Source organism: Gobius niger (assembly GCF_951799975.1).
Source record: "Gobius niger genome assembly, chromosome: 2".
NCBI classification, from domain to species: Eukaryota; Metazoa; Chordata; class Actinopteri; order Gobiiformes; family Gobiidae; genus Gobius; species Gobius niger.
This window is the reverse complement of record NC_136853.1, coordinates 19,241,441-19,260,281: the sequence shown is the minus strand read 5'-3', so window position 1 is coordinate 19,260,281 and position 18,841 is coordinate 19,241,441. Positions and strand designations below refer to the sequence as shown.

General features: G+C 41.3%; 3 protein-coding genes across 3 annotated transcripts in view; 2 read left to right on the top strand and 1 right to left on the bottom strand.

The window, feature by feature from the left end:
• Positions 1-3,958: 3,958 nt before the first annotated feature.
• On the top strand, positions 3,959-12,171 carry sapcd2 (suppressor APC domain containing 2). The gene is made up of 6 exons (XM_079582813.1): positions 3,959-4,787; positions 6,933-7,066; positions 10,035-10,181; positions 10,272-10,373; positions 10,483-10,599; positions 10,684-12,171. The coding sequence occupies exons 1-6, from the start codon at positions 4,097-4,099 to the stop codon at positions 10,810-10,812; spliced, it is 1,320 nt and encodes a 439-aa protein (XP_079438939.1). The 5' UTR covers positions 3,959-4,096; the 3' UTR covers positions 10,813-12,171.
• Positions 12,172-14,550: 2,379 nt separating this feature from the next.
• hcar2 (hydroxycarboxylic acid receptor 2) lies at positions 14,551-15,438 on the top strand (the record flags this gene model as incomplete). Its single annotated transcript, XM_079552265.1, has 1 exon — positions 14,551-15,438. The coding sequence occupies one exon, from the start codon at positions 14,551-14,553 to the stop codon at positions 15,436-15,438; it is 888 nt and encodes a 295-aa protein (XP_079408391.1).
• A 2,161-nt stretch (positions 15,439-17,599) lies between these two features.
• LOC306959831 (uncharacterized protein) overlaps positions 17,600-18,841 on the bottom strand; it is a 2,654-nt gene continuing 1,412 nt past the window's right edge. Inside the window, exon 2 of the mRNA XM_079552056.1 lies at positions 17,600-18,841. This exon is cut by the window's right edge and continues 791 nt beyond it. Coding sequence (XP_079408182.1) covers positions 18,095-18,841 — 747 coding nt within the window. The 3' untranslated portion in view covers positions 17,600-18,094.

The following is an 18,841-nucleotide window of genomic DNA, read 5'->3' as shown; positions in this document are numbered from 1 at the left end:
TTTATCCAAATCACCACAGTGCTGTGGCAACACCTAAGAGGGTCAAGACCTGCATAGAAACATGTTTGAAAAAGACACGCGAAACAAAGAGTCTTTGAAACAGCTTTACGCCTGAGATGAATTAAGTGACTAAAGTCCACACTGAAGTCTGAAATCCACCTCAGCAAAAAACTCATGTTTCCTGTTCTTACCTCTGGCATTGAGAGAGATTAAATGTGAAATTGAGGGCAAGAAAATGTTCCTATGGTACATGTTCTGCATACGGCATGTTTGAGTGTATATGTATATGATTATCAGTGTCATCAAACATGGAGGAATTCAAAATGATGAAAATACTCATGTTTCCGACCTCAGGCCAGACTAATGCAGCTGAGGGGAGCGTTTGCAAAGAGCAGGAAAAATGAGAATAGTGAGAGCGATGAGTGCCTGTGAAGCCAGGGACTTGTCCTCCAACATCCAAAACAAACTGGGCAGAACTTGCCTTGGGCTGCTTTACAACCACTGCACCAGTACTGTGTGACTGTCAGCGTTAGATGCAAAACATACACAAGCAGGCCAGTGAATCTAATATGCTCAGTACATGATATTAATCATTTTAAATAATAATAATAAGTTGGAAGAAGAAACAATAATATGGTCAATGTGCAATATTTGTGTGTGTGGTGTAAACAGATTGTGGACCAGTCACTGCACATGGGGGAAGCCTTCTTCCTCCATAAAACATTCACAATAAGAAAACAACCATGTTGTGGTCAAAGGAAAACAACAACATGACCAATGGAGGCGAGCAGGTGATGTCCTGCTCTCCCAGCAAGGTTACGAGACCGAGGCGAGCCTGCTCACAGACATGTTTTTAGGTGTTTCTTTAGTCATTAAACACACCCGTGATACACTAATATTAGCCTATATGTATTAATCCTTGTATTTTGTCTTTTTACTACATGGGTGAAATGTTATGCATTATGGCTTTAACTTGAGTTGTAGAATCGTATTTTACTTGAGGGGCAATTATTTGGTACCTATTTGAATAATATTATTCTAAAGTACAACATTTCAGGATAATTTTGGCTTCTATGAGACGATGCACGCCCTTTTGCAGGATGTAAGCAGCTTTGTGTTTTTGGTCTCTGTTGTGGCAGGAATAGTAATTACGCATTAATCCCACTTATAATAATATTATGCCTGACAAGATAAGGGTTCCTTTATTTCTCCCACAGTTGCTCTTATAGCCACAGCAAAATACAAAAGAGCTGCATTTGAGTAAGAAGGAAACAAATAATAAAATAAGGGACTAAAAATAACTATTCAAAGAAAAACTGAGTGTACTTCAATATAGAAGGTACGTAAATGTCTGTATAGACCAGTGCCTCTGTTATTTGTGTACTGTACATTTCCAAGAAATTTATGAGGAAAAACATATTCGTTTTGTTGGGATTAAGTCAGGGGGCCAGACATTGGTGCACAAGACTATGTTATGTGTGTAAAATGTTAATGAATATGATTTTGTATTGTTTCTCATCACTATTCTCTTCTAAACTAAATCAATAAGACTGAGGTCAAAAGAGACACATGTTCAAGAGCATGACACACACCCAGCACGACTGATTTAATTTAGTTTATTGACCCTCGCGTTGCCTCCAGTCAAAGTCAATCGCCACATTAACATGTCAAACCCTTACAACTGGTACCGGTGCGGTGACTTGTTGCTGCTGATTGTTTGCTCTATAGGCTCAACTGCCAATAGAAAAAAATGAGATCATGGTATATGTGTGGACGGGAAACCGCAGGAATTGGAGAGACAATAAATGGTAGAGTCCATTGTGACAGTGTGACAGAACCTTTCAACTTTAATACAGTAGGTTAAAGTTTCAGCATGAGGAGCACGTCCCGACACGTCATGGATAAACACGGGTCTTACAAAGGAAACGGTTTGCATGGGTGTATAAGTCAGAGGCTGGGTTTGTCAAGCCTTCAGTTGTACAGGAGTTTTCCATCATAGACAAAGGCTCCTGAACGGTCGAGGTAGTTTTGGTGTGGGACGTTTCCCCGTCATACACACAGTTTGAACAAGTGTGTTTAGTTTCTTAGGACAAAGATGAGTGGTACCAGTAAGAACCCTCTCAGTTTATATTTGACCTGCTGCCACAGATCATTATTGCTGATGAAACTTCTTAGACGAAAGGCGAAATGTCCATCAATTTCCAAAACTACGATGAAAGACAGGTCAGCTCCAATGTATGAGTAAACTTTTGCAGTAGCCCTAACTGTACATTTTGGAGTATTCTTATCACACAGTAGCTACTTGAAGCTATTATCTTACTGTGAGTAAATCTGTGACAAACTCTTTTTATCAACAGAGATAAAAAGTTTGCGTTTCTTGTCATCTAGGAATGAGGCCATTTGTTTTATCTCTTTCTATGAGCCGTTACTTGAAAATATCTGGATTTTCACATTATTTAGCGTTTTCTTATATCACTACAAAAACATCATCAGATGCTCATATAGGCTATTCAGTAAGTAAGTTGTATATTTTCCTTTTTTTTGTTACTCTTACTTGAGTTGTTAATTTAGCCACAGTGTTTTTGCTTCTTGAAATATTACTATTACAGTTGCCAGATGTAGAGCCACAACTAAAAACTCTAAGAATTCAGGCTCTCGCAGAGCAGATCGTCTGTGTCTCCTATAAGACATTTTACCTGCCTTGCTGAAATGTGCAGAAGTGTGAGAGTAATGTTAGAGTGAGAGAAACTTTCCTTTAAACTATATTTAATTCTTTCAAGTATAACAAAAACATCCTGAGATCAGAGGTATAGTGACGAAACAAGTCCGTTTTAAAGACCCACTGCAGAACATTATAAAATAGTTAAAGCCACACTGTGGAACATCTGCAGACATCAGAATCCCCTGGCAGTTAGCTCCAGTAATTACAAGATGGCTGAAGGAGAAGCATCCTCATGTTCACACCATGGAACATTAGAACAGGATTAAAGCCACACTTTGGAACATCAGAACAGGATTAAAGACACACTGATTAGAGGGTCTGCAGTGTGGCTTTAATCCTGTTCTAATGTTCCAACATGTGCTTTAATCCTGTTCTGATGTTCCAAAGTGTGGCTTTAATCCTGTTCTGATGTTCCAAAGTGTGGCAGACAGGGCTATACTTTGGCCTGTTACACCTGTCTCTGCACTGGCTTTATCGCTCAGAGAATAGTATTTAAAACAGCTCTGCTCGTGCACAAGTCTCTTCATGGTCTTGCCCCAAAGTACATCTCTGACATGTTAGAGCCGTGTAAACCATCTCGCGCCCTGAGAACTTCAGGGACTCCTGGTGATTCCCAGAGTCAATAATAAACACGATGAGGCTGTGTGTCAGTTTTACGCAGCTACAATCTAGAGCAGGCTTGAAGATGAGAGACAGGCCTCAACTCTGGCAACTGCAGGGATCTTATCTGCACTCTACTGCATGCTTTATGTTTGATGTTTCTGTGAAACACTCTGAATTTCCTTGTGTATGACTCTTAAAAAGTAAAGTAAGAACATACAAAATAAGACAATCCAGCACCGGATCATTGTCCAAAACAAAGCCACAACCAAAATTATTTACCCCAATAAATTCATTTAGCTTTAAAATAATGCAGTTGATCTACTATGGCAGAGCTACGCTGGCTTATAAAGTCCAAGTTTTCTTTCCCCTCGCCTGAACAAGTGGTTAAGCCGGCTTGGTGTGATTAATAAGATGATTATCATATCCATCCAGGGTTTATGAATAACGTCCCAACATCAGTGTAATAACAAAAGCACAACTCAAACTAGAGCCCTGTTCAGGGCTGAGCCAATCCGCAGAGGCTCCGGCGCGTCCGGGCCAATGCCTGCGCTCAGTGCGCTCGGCGGTTTGGAGGCGGTCCTTGACGGAAAAAAAAGAAAGTATGACCAACTACACACCAGCAGCAGTCGGTGAGTGGAGCAAAGGTATGAGAGCTGCTCTACATACCACTGCATTAGAGAAAAGTAGTGACAGGAATTGGAGCTTTTAAGCACTTTCATCTTGTATTCGCTTTTCGCTTTGATCAATGCTTTCTGGATTTCCACCCTCTCTATGGCTTTAACTGCGACGGAAAACCAAAGCTTCAAAATGAATGGGACCGGGATTTCTAATAACCGATTCGGGCCCAGAAAGGACGTAAAAGCTGCAAAAGCCCAGTTCAAAGAAAGTGATTATTCAACAGATGGACTGCCCAAAGCGTTTCTTCTCAGCCTCAGGACTCTGTTTGACATTCTGGATGACAGTGGGAGAGGGTACGTCCACATCTCAGAGATAGAAACCCGCTGGCAGGGGGCAGACACCCGTGATCTCCCCGCGGGTGTGCTGGGCTGTCTGCGGAGGGTTGCGCCGCCGCATGGCTGCCTCTCCTTCGAGCGCTTTGTGGCGGGTCTGCGATACTCCATGCTCAACCCGGAGAACCACATGAGGGTCCAGGCGACAGTGCACCCCCAACCGGCCCCAAAACAGCCCCCCGAGAACAAGGTCCGTCCGCTGGGTCCGAGTAACTTGAGCAACATCGAGCATCCGCGGAGGAGGAGGCCGGAGGAGGTGGTGGTGTACCCCGCGTGTGCACCGCCGCGCTATGGCTCAGAGAGGTCTGGGAGAAGTTTGGAGCAGATCCCTCCGGAGGCGGGCTGTTATCGGGCCGACCAGAATCACGTCCCCAAACCGAGTCACCCTCGGCAGGGCAGGATCACGTCCATAGAGTCCCTGGATTTGGAGTCTCCTCGGCTTACAAGACCAAGTAAGTGCAAAAACTTTCAAGGTGTTCCTCTCTGACACGCCACTGTGTTTATAAAAGAAGATAAAGCCAAGGTTGCACCGCATTGGGCAGTCAACAAAGAAGAGAGGAAGAAAACACAGATATGAAAGACACATGTTCTTCCTTGGCATCTTGGAGAATAACATTAAACTTCAACACTAAGTTGAGGGACAAAGTGAGATCATCTATTTTCCAGTTAGGTGTGTTCTGTTTTAAGCCCATCCCATTTATATTTTGAATGGCAGAACACCAAAATAAGATGATCATTGATGATGCTTAACTGAGCTGGTGATTCTGCTGCAATCTTGGCAGCCTTGCACTCCCTGTCTAATTGTATTGTTGAATGTGCTCAGCTTTAACATGTTATAAAACTGTCATTCATGTGAAGAATGTGACTCTCAGATGGTACATTTAGGCTCGAGTGTCCCGGAGGTCTCGGGTGTCACTGGAGATCTATGGGGTTTGAGTCTTTCTTGACTATTTCTGTGCTTCTGCAGTTTGTCTCCCTGACGTGTATTATGTAGTTATTCTTACATGTGTTATAGAGAGGACAGAGCAGTTACAGCAGCTTTGCATAGAGATAGTGCTAAAATTATTGCTAAATAAATGGTATTAATTTACACTTAACCTCCACCTGAACTGAGCACATTTTCTCCAGTTCGGCTTGACCCAAATCTAAAAGCTTCTTGACTGGAGAGTTCACGGCCTATAGGCAACACTACAGTAATGCCTCATTTAAAAGCTAAGACTTACAAAACTGATCGTAACCTTTTTGTTGCGTTGTTGCCACATTTTTTAAGCATTTTTGTTGCGTTTTAGATGTTCTTTTGTCATGTTTTTTTGGAATATTTTTTTTTGCGTTTTCATGCTTCTTTTCCCTTGCTCTTTTGTCGCTCTTTTGTCACTGTTTTGTTGTATTTTTGTCCTTTTTTATTGTGTTATTATTGATTTCCACCCCTTTTTTTGTTGCGTTTTCGTCCCTTTTATTTACTCATTTTTCAAGAATCTTGTAGAAGCCAAACTGGACACAACAAGCTCAGTTCAGGTGGGGGTTAAGAGGTTAAATAGCTCTCTATAAATGTTTAAAGCTTGTTGGTAAATGCTAAGCGTTCTCCTCTGGCAGAGTCTGTTGGATCTTGCCTGATTCCTTTACGGCAGGCCTGTCTGCAGTTATGAAGGGACTCTCTTTGACTCTCGCACCCCGGGGCACTCTCTGCATAGACCTATCATTCGGAACATTGTTAGTGCTGCTTACATAGATGGATAAACAAGGCCAGTACATTAGCCAAGAACCCAGACGCGTGCGATTGTGTACTCAAGTCTCCATTGAACCAGAACACCAATCCCAATATACGGTATTTCACCATTTTTTTTAGTGAAAACGTCATTTTTTATTTGAAGTTTCGAAGTCTGGAAGCTTGTGCATTGCCAGATCTGCAGGAACAGTGGTGTAATCTTTCAAGTCATGCGTCTGATTGATTAGCTCAGATTACAGCAGGCACGTGAGAGCCTGAAATCAGTGTTTACTAGAGGGAAGAAAGAGTCTATGGTAAGAGCAAAGATAAGTAACCTGCATGTTACAGAATGGAGTGTCTTCACATTGGTATGCTGCTGACATGCCAGGCTTCTTTCACACAGGTCTGTTAAAACTGGACTGTGTTGAACCAGTGATAATTCACAGAAAAATACATCCATTGCCACAAAACAAATGAGAATAAATTTTTAGCAGGGGATTTTATTCAAGTACATTTTTGCAGTGTCATGGAAACTGTTTTTTTTTCTCCCTGAATTATCAACTGCCCATGCATTTGGTCCATACTAAATGACAAACAAACCAGCACCATCAATGCTTTAAAATTTAACACTATTACTGCACATTTGTAATAAGGATTTGTAGTATACAGCTCCCCCACGTGGTTCCATCTGCTTACTGCAAGCTGGCAGAGGGAAATTGCACAGACAGTTGAAAATTGAAATCACTCACTTTTCCACAATTACAAGAAAATACACGTTCACAAATACATGTCAGTGTGATTCATCAACCCACCTTTATCAAACTTTGGGCTATTTTAACAGTTTAAAATGGATTCCTGAATTATGGTTAATCTCTCTTCTTCCCCTGTTCAGGTGTGGGGAAATCTGGTTTACCGAGGTCGCAGAGTGAATCAGCAACAGGATTTACTGGTGGCTCTCGACGGCCCGGGAGGAATCGAGAGGAGCAGAGGCGGCACACCATATCGAATGGAGTGGACTACGGCATGGTTAGTACAACGTTAGTCTATCGGAAAGGTGTCATTTTTTTTGATTGATTGTGCACATTTTTGGCATGGTCAAGGTACCAAGCCAAAAAAAATCAAGTCACAGGACCTACATTGAAAAAGAAAAAAATACCTCCCTCCCCATTCGATTGTTCTTCTGAGAGATTATAATATTCCATATATATAAGATTCCATTAACAACTGAAATCTTGCAAAATTGTCTTGCAACAATCTCTGGACTTCAAATGTCAGTTTATCTACCAACCATTGCTACTACAAGATCAGAGGAGGCACATTTTTCAACGCAAGTCAAAGAGTTAACTGTACAAAAAGAGTGCCTGTAAGACAGGTTTAGCCAGTCATGCGTTACAACTGTGTCACTACCAGGTACCACCAGCAGAAATCCCACGAGAAGAGATTTGAAAAAGTTCCCCAGTGTGGATATCTACATTTCACTCCCAATTGGTTGCTACTTCCCCCTCCCATCCCACTGGCCCCTGTGTCCCCCTCGGTGGGCCCCTCCCACCCTCTGTCCCAGCTCATGCCTGTTTTCACTTCCCCTCATCTCTGCCGGAGCTCCTTGATCTGTTGGACTCTCTCTCTTCTTCCATTTTTGCCTCGTTCGCTACATGCTGCTGGCCTCTACGTCTGGAGAGGCCACTGACCGACTCCCCTCCCCATCCCTGTCCTCCCCCTCACCACGTACCTCCCACCCTGCCCTCCTTGTCCCACTGCAGCCCCGATGGGCCTGGTACAAGTGGAGGACTCGATTGGACAGCCCGGTGGCCCAACCTGGACGGCCGTGTGGGCTGCCTATACGACAGTTTTCATCCCCCTCAGCAATAGTCTCTACAGCAGCAAGGCAGTGCACTTTTTCCTCTGGGTGAGTAGGATTAGGATCAAAGCTTGGGACGAGCAGAAGGAAATTAAGTCAGTGCTTGACAATTTTGTTTGGTTTAGTATTTGGGGAGCGCCGATTTGTTTTGTAATGAGGGCTATATAGATGTGATGTCTTATTATTATTAAATTATGTGGCTTTTAGGGGTAACTTCTTGTCTTTTGTTACTGACAGTAAATCCCACTGGTGCTAGATGGCGATACAATGTGACTGTTGTGGTTGAAAAGACCTGTTACGCTTTGTTTTTGTTATGCCTTTGTTTCTCCTAAAAGAGAACGAGCAGCTGTGGTCCTGCTATTGTGGCATACATGTTCTGCTCATTGAGAAAAGCCTGGGAGGTGAGGCAAAGGCTATAATTGCATCAAAAGTCTTCAGCTACATATTTAAATCATCCTTGTACTTTCCTCTTCATAAGTTTAGCCTTCCCTGCTTTATGTGCTTCCATAAATGCTATTCTGTGACACAAGGTGAGGGCCAAGCTGATTTGTAAACACAGAATCATCCCCATATCTTAAAATCCATCCTTCAGGCAGTTTTAAGTTTGTTTTTACTCTGCTTTTCCAGCACTAATGATTGTCCAGGTCTGCAAAAGGGATTGGCCGTGTCCCCTAGCGTTTAGAGAGATGACACACCAATTGGCAAAAGGCCAGCAACACTGAGGCCTGTGGACGCCTGGTCAGCATAACTCAATACAGCGGACACGCAAAGCCTTTCTCTCCCTTTCACACACATGCCAACACAGATGGGGCAGCCCCAGCAGAAGTGGCTCTGCTGTTTACCCCGTTCTTATGCTGCTGCACGGTTACCATGGCGCTGAAATGATGGCGCTTCTAAACGTGTGTGTTGAAGGGAGAGCGTTTGACACAATTGGTGCCGGCCATGGCATTGTCTCCGAAAGCTTTAAGGGACTGCTCCTCGTGAAAAGATGCAAGTTTTTGCCTGAGCTTGACTGAATAACGTTGTAGCCTTGGATACATTTAAAAAACATTAAAAACATACTACACATGGTAGCGTGGCTTATCTTATGATTATAAGGTTGGAGGTACGAATCCTGGCATCTGCAGGGACTGCCATTGTGTCCTTGGTCACCCACTTTGCCTGTAGCCTGATAGTCGGAGGATGACTGGTAGCCTCTCGTCAATTTTCCCCAGGGCAGCTGTGGCTACAATAGTAGCTTACCATGGCACGGTGACGCAGTGGTTAGCACTCGTGTTTCAAAGCTAGAAGGTCCCGGATTGGATCCCCGGGCTGGATGGGGCCTCTCTGTTTTGAGTTTGCATATTCTCCCTGTGTCTGCGTAGGATTCTTCTGGTTACTCTGGTTTCCACTGACACTAAAAACATGTACAAAAATAAACTATAGTATACAAAAATGCTAACAAGTATGTACAGTAGGTTCCTCTCTGGGGCGAAGACTTCCCAGTAAAAGAAATTCTTAATCTCAGTGGGACTTTCCTGGTTAAATAAAGGTCATATAAAAATAAATAAAATAGATTAATCCTCCAGCCAGATGATTCTAACCATCAGCTTGGCTCCTCATCTGGAGATGGGTCCCCGGGGGGCTGCCCACCGCGGCTGCCCACTGCTCCTACAGGTTGTTGCTCCAGTGGCATTGAAGGATGGGTCAAACGTAGAGAATGAATTTCCCCACGAGGATATTACCCTACGTTACCATCACCATCACTGAGTATGGAGTGAAATGGATTCACACCAAACAGCTCAGAACTTGTTAGAACTTTGAGGGAATAACTAGTAAAAGTCTGAAAGATTGATGACATCTTTGACTGCCATGATTCTACATAATGTAAAGAGAAACATGTCAAAGGGGTTTAATCCAAGTGCTCGGGTGTCCCCTACCACTTAAACATGTACAATAGGGTCATCTTTGGGGCCAGGACTCCCCTGCAACAGACATTCTAGTGGGACAATCTATGTTATTTGCAAAAAAATGACAAATCCTGTGTTCCTCTGGGGTATAATGAAATATACCTTAACTATAATTGTATGCCTAGTCTTATGCTGCTTCTAAATTATTTTTCATAACATGTCCTGTTTAAACTGTTAATTCACACAGCTTAAGCAAATGAAGGAGTTGGAGCAGGAGAAGGACTCTCTGCTTGCGGGCCTGGAGGTGGTGGAACGGGCGAGGGAGTGGTACCAGAGTCAAATCCACAATGTCACAGAGAGACAGAGGCAGATCGGCCAGAGCTCACAGTGCACAGTGAGTAAAGAGCACAAAAAACTGTTTACTCATTAAATACATGTTTTAATACTACCAATAATCAAAACATCATTCCTGTTTTTTCTCAAGGATTTCCTCAATGAAGCAACACAGTGTCGCATGAATGTTTTAATTCCAAAACTCCAAGAAGTCAACCGATGCTTGAGCGACCTGATCACCTGCAGTGGGATGGTATGTGCAGTGTACAATTATGCTGATTATTCAGACAGATTTGTTGAACTGATTAGTTGACTCTGGTCTGGTTCATATTGACAACATTTTTTTTCCTGTTTTGAAACAGCCAGTTTCCCCCAGTGGAAGTCAGTCATCTCCGATGTCCAGCAGCTCACAGCCTCCACCTCCAGCTCCTCCCCAGGCCATCCAGAGACTGAAGGACCAGAACCGGCTTCTCACACAGGCTAGCAAACAATATCCTAAAACCCCATTTGTGCTGTTATATATTATGTTTATATCTCAACATGATTGTACTTTCTCTGTCTAGGAGGTGTCAGAGAAGAGCGAACGCATCACTCAGCTGGAGCAGGAGAAGTCTGCTTTGATCAAACAACTGTTTGAAGCTCGTTCTCGCAATACACAAGACACGAGCACCCTGGACTCTACTTTTATCTGACAACTTCACTCAAAACTTTTTTGACAAACCTCTTATAAAGGTCCAAAGCTGTGGAGACTGTGGACAGCTTTTTGTTTTCCCAGATATGACAGAATCGCACTTTGAGCCTCCCGACCCAGCCCACAACATGCATTACAGGGACGTCAACACTCCCAGGGGTCCAGCTCCATCTGAGCCTTTTTGTTCCAAACCAACACCCCAGACCTTTGAGTCCCTCTAAAAACATTGCATTGCCTCTAGAGATCTCATCACTCCCTTTCTCACAAGATTGCAGCATCTGCAACATTTCCACTCCTATTCCCTTCAGATTTTCTGACCAGAAGAGCCACTAAATAGGGGACCGCAAACCGATCCTGGGAGTCTCTTGCACAGCGTTGGAAACGTGTTGAATGCCATCTGCAGTGGCCAATTTTTCAAGTGTCTTTTAGGCTTGTACTTAATCTTGTGTTAGCATTCTTTTTCCTTTCATCCTGTGGTGTAAAGTAGGTGCAATAGATAAAGAAGATGGTTAATGATAAAGTTTTTGTTTTAATTTGCAGCATGTTGGTTTATTATGATGTGTTTCATGGCAGAGGACAGCCTATGAGATGTAGGAGGGATGAGAGAGGTTTTGCACGTAGCAGGAAATAAAAGCACAGGTTGAATGTCAGCTTCATCAATGGTAGATGCTGTGATGTCAGTGGTCTTTCAGGGTCAGATCCACTGCTTTAGTGGTATGTTTACACTTTGTACTTTATAGCGTCTGTTTACTGCATGAGCATTAAAGCTGTGAGGACATTGTTCAAATATGTAATGCGTATGCATTTAATCACAAGCACATGTGACAGAAAACAAAACATTTTTTAACAATGATGTGAGATACAAGCTACAAATCTTTATTTTCTTACGTTTTTGAGATGATGTTGGGTTTTTCCCTTGAAAACCAATTACGATAACTACATTTGAAAGGTAAATGTAATACTACTCCACTACATCTCTCAAAAGGCTCCAAAGTAAAACGTACAAAATTGGCAGCATATTTTTTTCCCCATAAAAGCCTTATGATGCCCACAGAACACTAGGTGGCGCTGTACTACCAAACACTTATTTAAACTGATTTGTACTTTCTACTTCTGTACTTTAACTTGTTTGATTATTTGACTGAACAACTTTTAGCTGTATTGGAGTAATATACTTTTAAACAAGTAGCAAAATCACGTACTTTGACCACCAGGAAATGTGTTTTAGGGCATTTTATCTTATGGGACTTGTGCACTCACAATAATACAAAGTGTTGGTGTCTCTTCACTCTGATTGTAAGTTTATAGCTGCTCAAACCATGTTATTTGTGAGTCAAACCCTTTCTTCATTACTTGTAGTAAACATAGATAAAGTAAAACTGGTTTCCTGTGTTTTTCCAAGAGTATGGGGGGAATGGCACGGTATAAACAACAATGTGATGCTTTGTTGAGAACATTTTAACACGGCAAGTTTTATGAATATTAGATCATAAATTAAACTTATTTAACCACATTTTCTCCAGTTCAGCTTTATTCAAATCTAAAAGCTTCTCGACCACAGAGTTTACAGTGTATAAGGTCAGTGCGACGCCTCATTGCGTTTTCATCGATATTTTACGCTATTAGATTTGGGTAAACGTTGCCACGTTGGGCAAAATATGCTCAGTTCTGGTGGGGGTTAAGAGGTTAAATAACTACACCTTTTTATTAGTTTCTTTCTCACTTTTGACTCCGCTGTTCTTACAGACACACGCAGAATGAAGCACAAAGACAACACAGCTCAGGTCTGTGGTCGAGATCCGTCTGAGGCCTTTAAAGCAGCACAAACTGATGTCTAACCTTCACTGAAATATCTATAAACAAATGTATTTCTACAAGTGCTGCAAAGCTTCTGCTCTAAGTACTATGATGCATACATCATACTTCTGTTACAGGCCATGTTTTTGTATCTGTCAAATCAACAAAATAAATCAATAATTACATCTGTGGAGGAAACTAAAGATAAAAAAGGCAACACAGTTGTGTAATAAATATAATTTATCGGTTAGCACTCGCGCCTCACAGCTGCCCTGTTTGCAGAGGCGTCCGCTACCACGGAAAACATGTACAATGGATGAATGAGAGCGCAGATAAATTAGCCCATGGCTACAATCCGGTGTGGCGGATTTACATGCATGAGTCCCATGTGTGTTCATTAACATGCCTAAAAAATGACTAACTAATGACTCAATAAAAATCCAGACAGAATGTGAAAAAAACAGGCTTTATCATTGTTTATTATGGTTTAGATACAACAATCTTTTTACAATGTGGATTTAACTCTAAAAAAGCTATAATTATAATCTTAATTATTTTTAAAAAGCATATAAAAGCATAATGTTTATCATCAACATAAAGATTAAAGTTACTCAAACTTGCGCCACTACAGTTGTTGCATTGTGTCTTTGAGTGATGCTTTCTGAGTGAGCTCATCACTGAACATAATAGTCTCATGTAACAGCTTACACTGAATTGAATCAGAAGTGATTGTCTTGCATCACTTGTTTACAGCTGATTTTCCATCAGCCACCAATGGTTTCTTGCATCATTGTCAATCAGTTCAAATTGAAATGTAAATGTTTAACTTTTTTCATAGTATTTGGTTGTTCAAATCAAATTATTGATCCCTTTAGTTACACTTTTAATGAGTTTTAACATAGTATAAACTTCCTCAATTGTATAAAATGTGCGTTTAAAGATCAGTACCAAAGAAACAGAGGAACTGGCTCCCCGCCCTCACCTCTGCGTCGTGATTGGACGGTCAGTGTGAATCGCAGAAGAGCCATCTTCCAAAAGCCATTTCCATCCATTCTGCATGTGGAGGTGTGAACCGCTGGACAAGACAACACAGGTCGCTCTATTGGCAAAGGAGAGAAATTATCAAACAGGTAAGCAGCTTTTTGTATAAACGCGCATCCATGTACCTCAATTACCTTTACTTCAGAAAGTTTGACAGGGAGCTGTGTGAGGTCTTTGTCTAGTCTTAACATGTTCTTGATGGTGCTAGTGTTTGAACACCACAGCCTTTATTAAGGTCCACAGACATGATGAGCTCTGTTTGCTGTCTTTACATGTCACCTATAGACACACAGATAAGCACAGGGGGCTTGTAGCAGACTTGCTTCAATAAACAAGACAGAGAAAAGATTGCTTTGTCCGACATTACCAAAGCATTACATAATGTGACCAGAACATTGTCAAACAGCTCAAGACAAACTTGGGAAATTGTAAAACTATTTGCAGATCAATTGCTCCATGCCTTATTTATAAACTTGCCTTTAGGTTATTTCTTCCTGCGTAATTTGTGTGAGTCTGAATTTTAGCCTTCTAAAAGATTATTTAAAAAAAGACAAGCATTAGTTTGTTAACCTCTCTGCAATCCATGCTAGGAATAATTTTACGTCATCTGAGAAAAGCTGGTGCTAAAATTCATCCATCAAAAAAAACAAACAATAATATGAAAAGAAGACTAGCCTGTACCTGTGCTCAGGTGCGGGATGGGGTCAACTGCATTATTGTGACCGTTACAATAACTATGAATCAAACCTGAGGCACGAACAGAGTTGCCATGACACTAAAATGAAATCAACTCGGCAATATCTAATCCTTACACTGATGCGCTGGGTCAATGTAAGTCCTCTTTCTAATCGTGTCTGCTCTCTTCTGCTTTAACAGGTAGTTTCTTGTGCCGCCGCTCATCATGGCGCTTCTCTACATAAACTCATCCTTACTCTTCATCGCTCACAGACCCAGCAACACCACCGAGGAGGAAAAGACCATGTACCAGGCTTGTATAAAAATGCCTGCTGTCCTGATCTGGTATCTGACACTCCAGTTCATCAACATGTTCCTGGGGATCCCGGCCAACATCATGGTGCTGTGGCTCATCCATAAAAACAAAGGGGACTCCGCCACCTCGGACATCTTCATCGTCCATCTGGCCATACTGGACGTCTTCTTTTGCCTCATCCCGCCTCTAGAACTGGTCAACTTAGTCTTCCTGAATTCCAGCAGCACCTGGTATGTCCTGCGCTTTTTCTACGGCATCAAAGACTCCTCTCCTCTCTTCCTGTCATGCATCTGCCTGGACCGCTACATGGCCGTGGTCCACCCCATAACTTTCACCGAGCTCAAAGACCGCAAGCACAGGACACTTCTTGCCATTTTGGTCTGGCTGATTATTCTGGCCTATGCAGCGGCAAAGTGTGTAGGCAACATTGTGAACTTTGAGAAGGTGTTCACAGCGATGATCCTGGCAACATTCGGATTCATGGTCTACTGCAACATTGCCATTTTGTGGGTGCTGCTCCGTAAGTCTGGGCCAGGCAAGGATGAGATGCACCCGGTGAAGAAGAGAGCATTCAAAATGGTCCTCATTATTTTGGCCATCATTGTGTTCAACTACTTCCCCCCCGTGGCCCTGTTCCCTTTTCAGGACTACTTCTCACCTGATGTTTTCCGCTGCTACATTCACTATGTGGCCTTCGGTTTGATGGACTTCAGCAGCAGCATTCAGCCCATGCTCTACCTGTCCAAAGAGCTGCCTCTGAGACTGACCTGTTGTCAGACCGGCACGAGTGACACATAGTACAAAAAATGTCTCACTATACATTTAGTGGGAGATTTTAATCCAATATTTACAAAAGGGCTGCACAAAATGAGAGAAACGTAACTATCATGAATAATGGGATTACCACAATATTTTACAGGAACATTTCAACACTGTGCACTACATTAACTTGAACAATAGGTGGCGTTCACGTTTTAGACTGTGATGATGTCATAATGTCAGGAGGAGGGCAGGGGCCAATACAACACTAGGGGAGAAATACAGTTTTTGTAAGAAATCTCCAAAACGAAAATCAAGAAATAATTTTTCCTCTTCAGTATTTGTTAGTGATTAGATTCACAAATCCGTCGTGTTGTTTTTATGTCTGTAAATCCTTTCTATTGGCCAACATCATGCTCATGTTTTCGAATATGGTCACCACCTTAATAATATAAACCCAAAATAATTGGACATTAGTTCATATGTGCAGACAGAGGAGAGAATGAACTTTAAAACAGTTTTTGTTTGATGAGGATTCCCCCAGTAATGACTGAGATATAAACCAAAAACTAGGACAAAAAAAATCTGCAGTTTGCCAGTTACCGTAGTTACTGCTAGGGCTGAACAAAATGGACAAAATTTCAATATCTCGATATTCATGCCAGATATCTCGATATCAATGCGATATAACTATGGGTTGGGTGAAAACTCATTTTTCAGAAAAATAAAATCATAATACAAAAGAGTGCAGTTTATGAAAATCTATATCGTTTATATCTTGCTTTTTTCGATTTTAATATTTTGAATGTTCATATCTCTATATAAATACGATAATGATATGTTTTTCTTTTGCGATATTGATATCTTGAATGTTCATATCTCAATATATCTTTTAGCCCTAGTTACCATGGAATTTTCAGTCGCTCCACCTCAATTTTAAACACGTGAACGCAACCTATTTTTTGTTCCATCCAGTTGTGTTTTAACAAAACATAAACCTTATATTTTGCAATATATTATATGACCTATTTATTGGTATGCAAATTTGGCAATTGTGCAGCCCTAACGGTGCATTATTATAAAACTTTTTTCTGCAAAAAAAAAAAAAAAGTAAACTTGAAATTTGTAATCGACCTTTTTGTGACCCAGTTGCTCTATGGATGGTTAGCATTGATCAAAAGGCGGGACGCCAACCACAAAGACGTTCAATAATGCACCTTTAATTTACAAGTTGCACTGGAAACAAGCTTTACCATTTTCTCAAGTCAGTTTATTTGTATAGTGCTTTATAACAACACAAAGAAGGCGTCACAGAAAGATGTACAATTTAAATATGTTTGTGATAAGGTCCAGGTCAATCATCAGGGCCTTTGTGATTCATTTCCTCCACTTCCTGAGGCAGGAATAGCAGTACTCTGTTACATTTACTCTTTAAGTACTTTAAGTACATGTAGGCTATTTGAGTCATTTTTTAAGTAACTGAACTTATTGAAGTAGTTTTATCACACAGTAGTGCTTGAGTAATATTAGTAATATTGTAGCAGGACACTTCCACATGCGGTTACTAATCCTCTGTAGGTGACAGGAGCTCCATGGGACATGAAAATAAAATGTATTTACAATGTATTTAATGTTTATGTATTCACATTTTCTTTCATATGAAAAATAAATAAAATCACCTCAAATCACTGATGCCGTCAGAGAAGACATTGAGTTTAATGCCAGTTGTTTCATGCACAGTAATTACAGTCTAAACATAAACCAGGCGTTTTGACATTAAACAGCACATTTGCTGTTTCCACTTCAATACAAAACTGTGGGGCTCTGTAGACTGTCATGTGAATGCATCCTCCTCACCATTTAAACATGTTGATAATAAAGTTGATTTAGCTTAAAGTAAATTAATTTAATTCATTTATTACTACTGGATACAGTTTACACATTAAATCATAACTGTAATAGTTAATCTTCTATTTTTAAAGGGTTACATTTTACAGCATGTTTACATCAAGACCACAAATCTATATTTGTTCATGTATCGAGAATGATTAATGTGGAACATGACAATATCTCAACAGATCAGAGAAAGAATTGTTTCAAGAGCAATTCATTGAAATACTGTATTTGTTATAAACATGGACAAAACCTTAAGCATTTCACCCACTTCAGTGTGACAATCATACCTTACATTTTACAGTATTTCCAAGTGGACTTGATGGAAACAATAACATTCGGCTTAGATCTGTCAATGCTGTTTACGTCCTTGTAAACTTCCAGACATCAAATAACGGACATTTATGTTGGTCAATATTTTCAACAGTGACAGTATGAAGAGACGACAGTAAGATGAAAAAATGTTTGAAATTGTGAGAGGGAATTCCAGGATGCATTAATAAAACTTGAAAATCGTTATTGAGCAGGAACAATATTACAGTAAAGAATTTCAAGCTGTTCTGCGAAAACATACATGTACAAGTTTCACAACAGTAGGTCCTTTGTTTTGAAGCCAACACTATCTCATGTGAGTAAGTTAAAGAATTCATTTTATATTTTGATAGTGTGATCCTAAAATGTGGTTTTCATACATTGAGGTCAAAACACATCGGAGCACCACACATCTGTGAGTAAAGCTGATATCACATCATAATGGTTACACTTCACTACTTGTTTACATCTTTTATGCCAGTCTCTGTTTTCAGTCTTGTGAAGCTGAAGGTGTGACCGCCATTGTTTCAGTGCCACTGCTGGTCCCCTCTAAAGTCCGCTCCTGGGCTTCGTGCAACCTCTGGTGCTTTTTCAGAGAGGACTGGTCAGTGTAAGTCTTTCCGCAGTGGCTGCACAGGTACACTCTCTCTTTGGTGTGAACAAGCTCATGTCTCTTCAGGTGACCGGCCCGGCTAAATCTCTTGTTGCAGTAGGAGCAGGTGTACTCTTTCTCCCCAGTGTGAGTTCTCAGGTGCAACTTAAGACTACTGGCCACAGTGAATTTTTTTCCACACTCATTGCAGCTGTACGGACGCTCGCCTGTATGCATGCGCATGTGTATGGTGAGGTGGCCAGTTTGGCTGAAGGTCTTTTTACAAAGCTCACAACTGTAAGGTCTCTCGCCCGTGTGAATCCTATAGTGAGTTTTAAGATCACCCAATCCATTAAATCTTTTTCCACACTGAGCACAGCAGTAAGGCTTCTCACCAGTGTGGATCCTCTCATGGATTCGCAGGTTGCCTGCATTGCTGAACGTTTTGCCACAGTCTTTACAGCTGTAAGGCCTCTCTCCAGTGTGAGTTCTCAAGTGCACTTTTAGCTGGTTGTGCTCGGTGAAGCTCCTGTCACAGTAAGAGCACGTATATGGCTTTTCCCCTGTGTGAAGACGTTTGTGCACCCTTAGCTGACTGGGGTGGGCATACGTTTTACTGCAGAGATTGCAGCTATACGGCCTTTC

What these genes read in the sequence shown, in the direction of transcription:
- sapcd2 (XM_079582813.1), top strand. Translation starts at nt 4,097, where the DNA reads ATGGCTTTAACTGCGACGGAAAACCAAAGCTTCAAAATGAATGGGACC. An exon ending in TCCTCGGCTTACAAGACCAA is followed by an intron (nt 4,788 to 6,932) that starts GTAAGTGCAAAA and finishes TCCCCTGTTCAG; the next exon opens with GTGTGGGGAAATCTGGTTTA. An exon ending in ATGGAGTGGACTACGGCATG is followed by an intron (nt 7,067 to 10,034) that starts GTTAGTACAACG and finishes TAATTCACACAG; the next exon opens with CTTAAGCAAATGAAGGAGTT.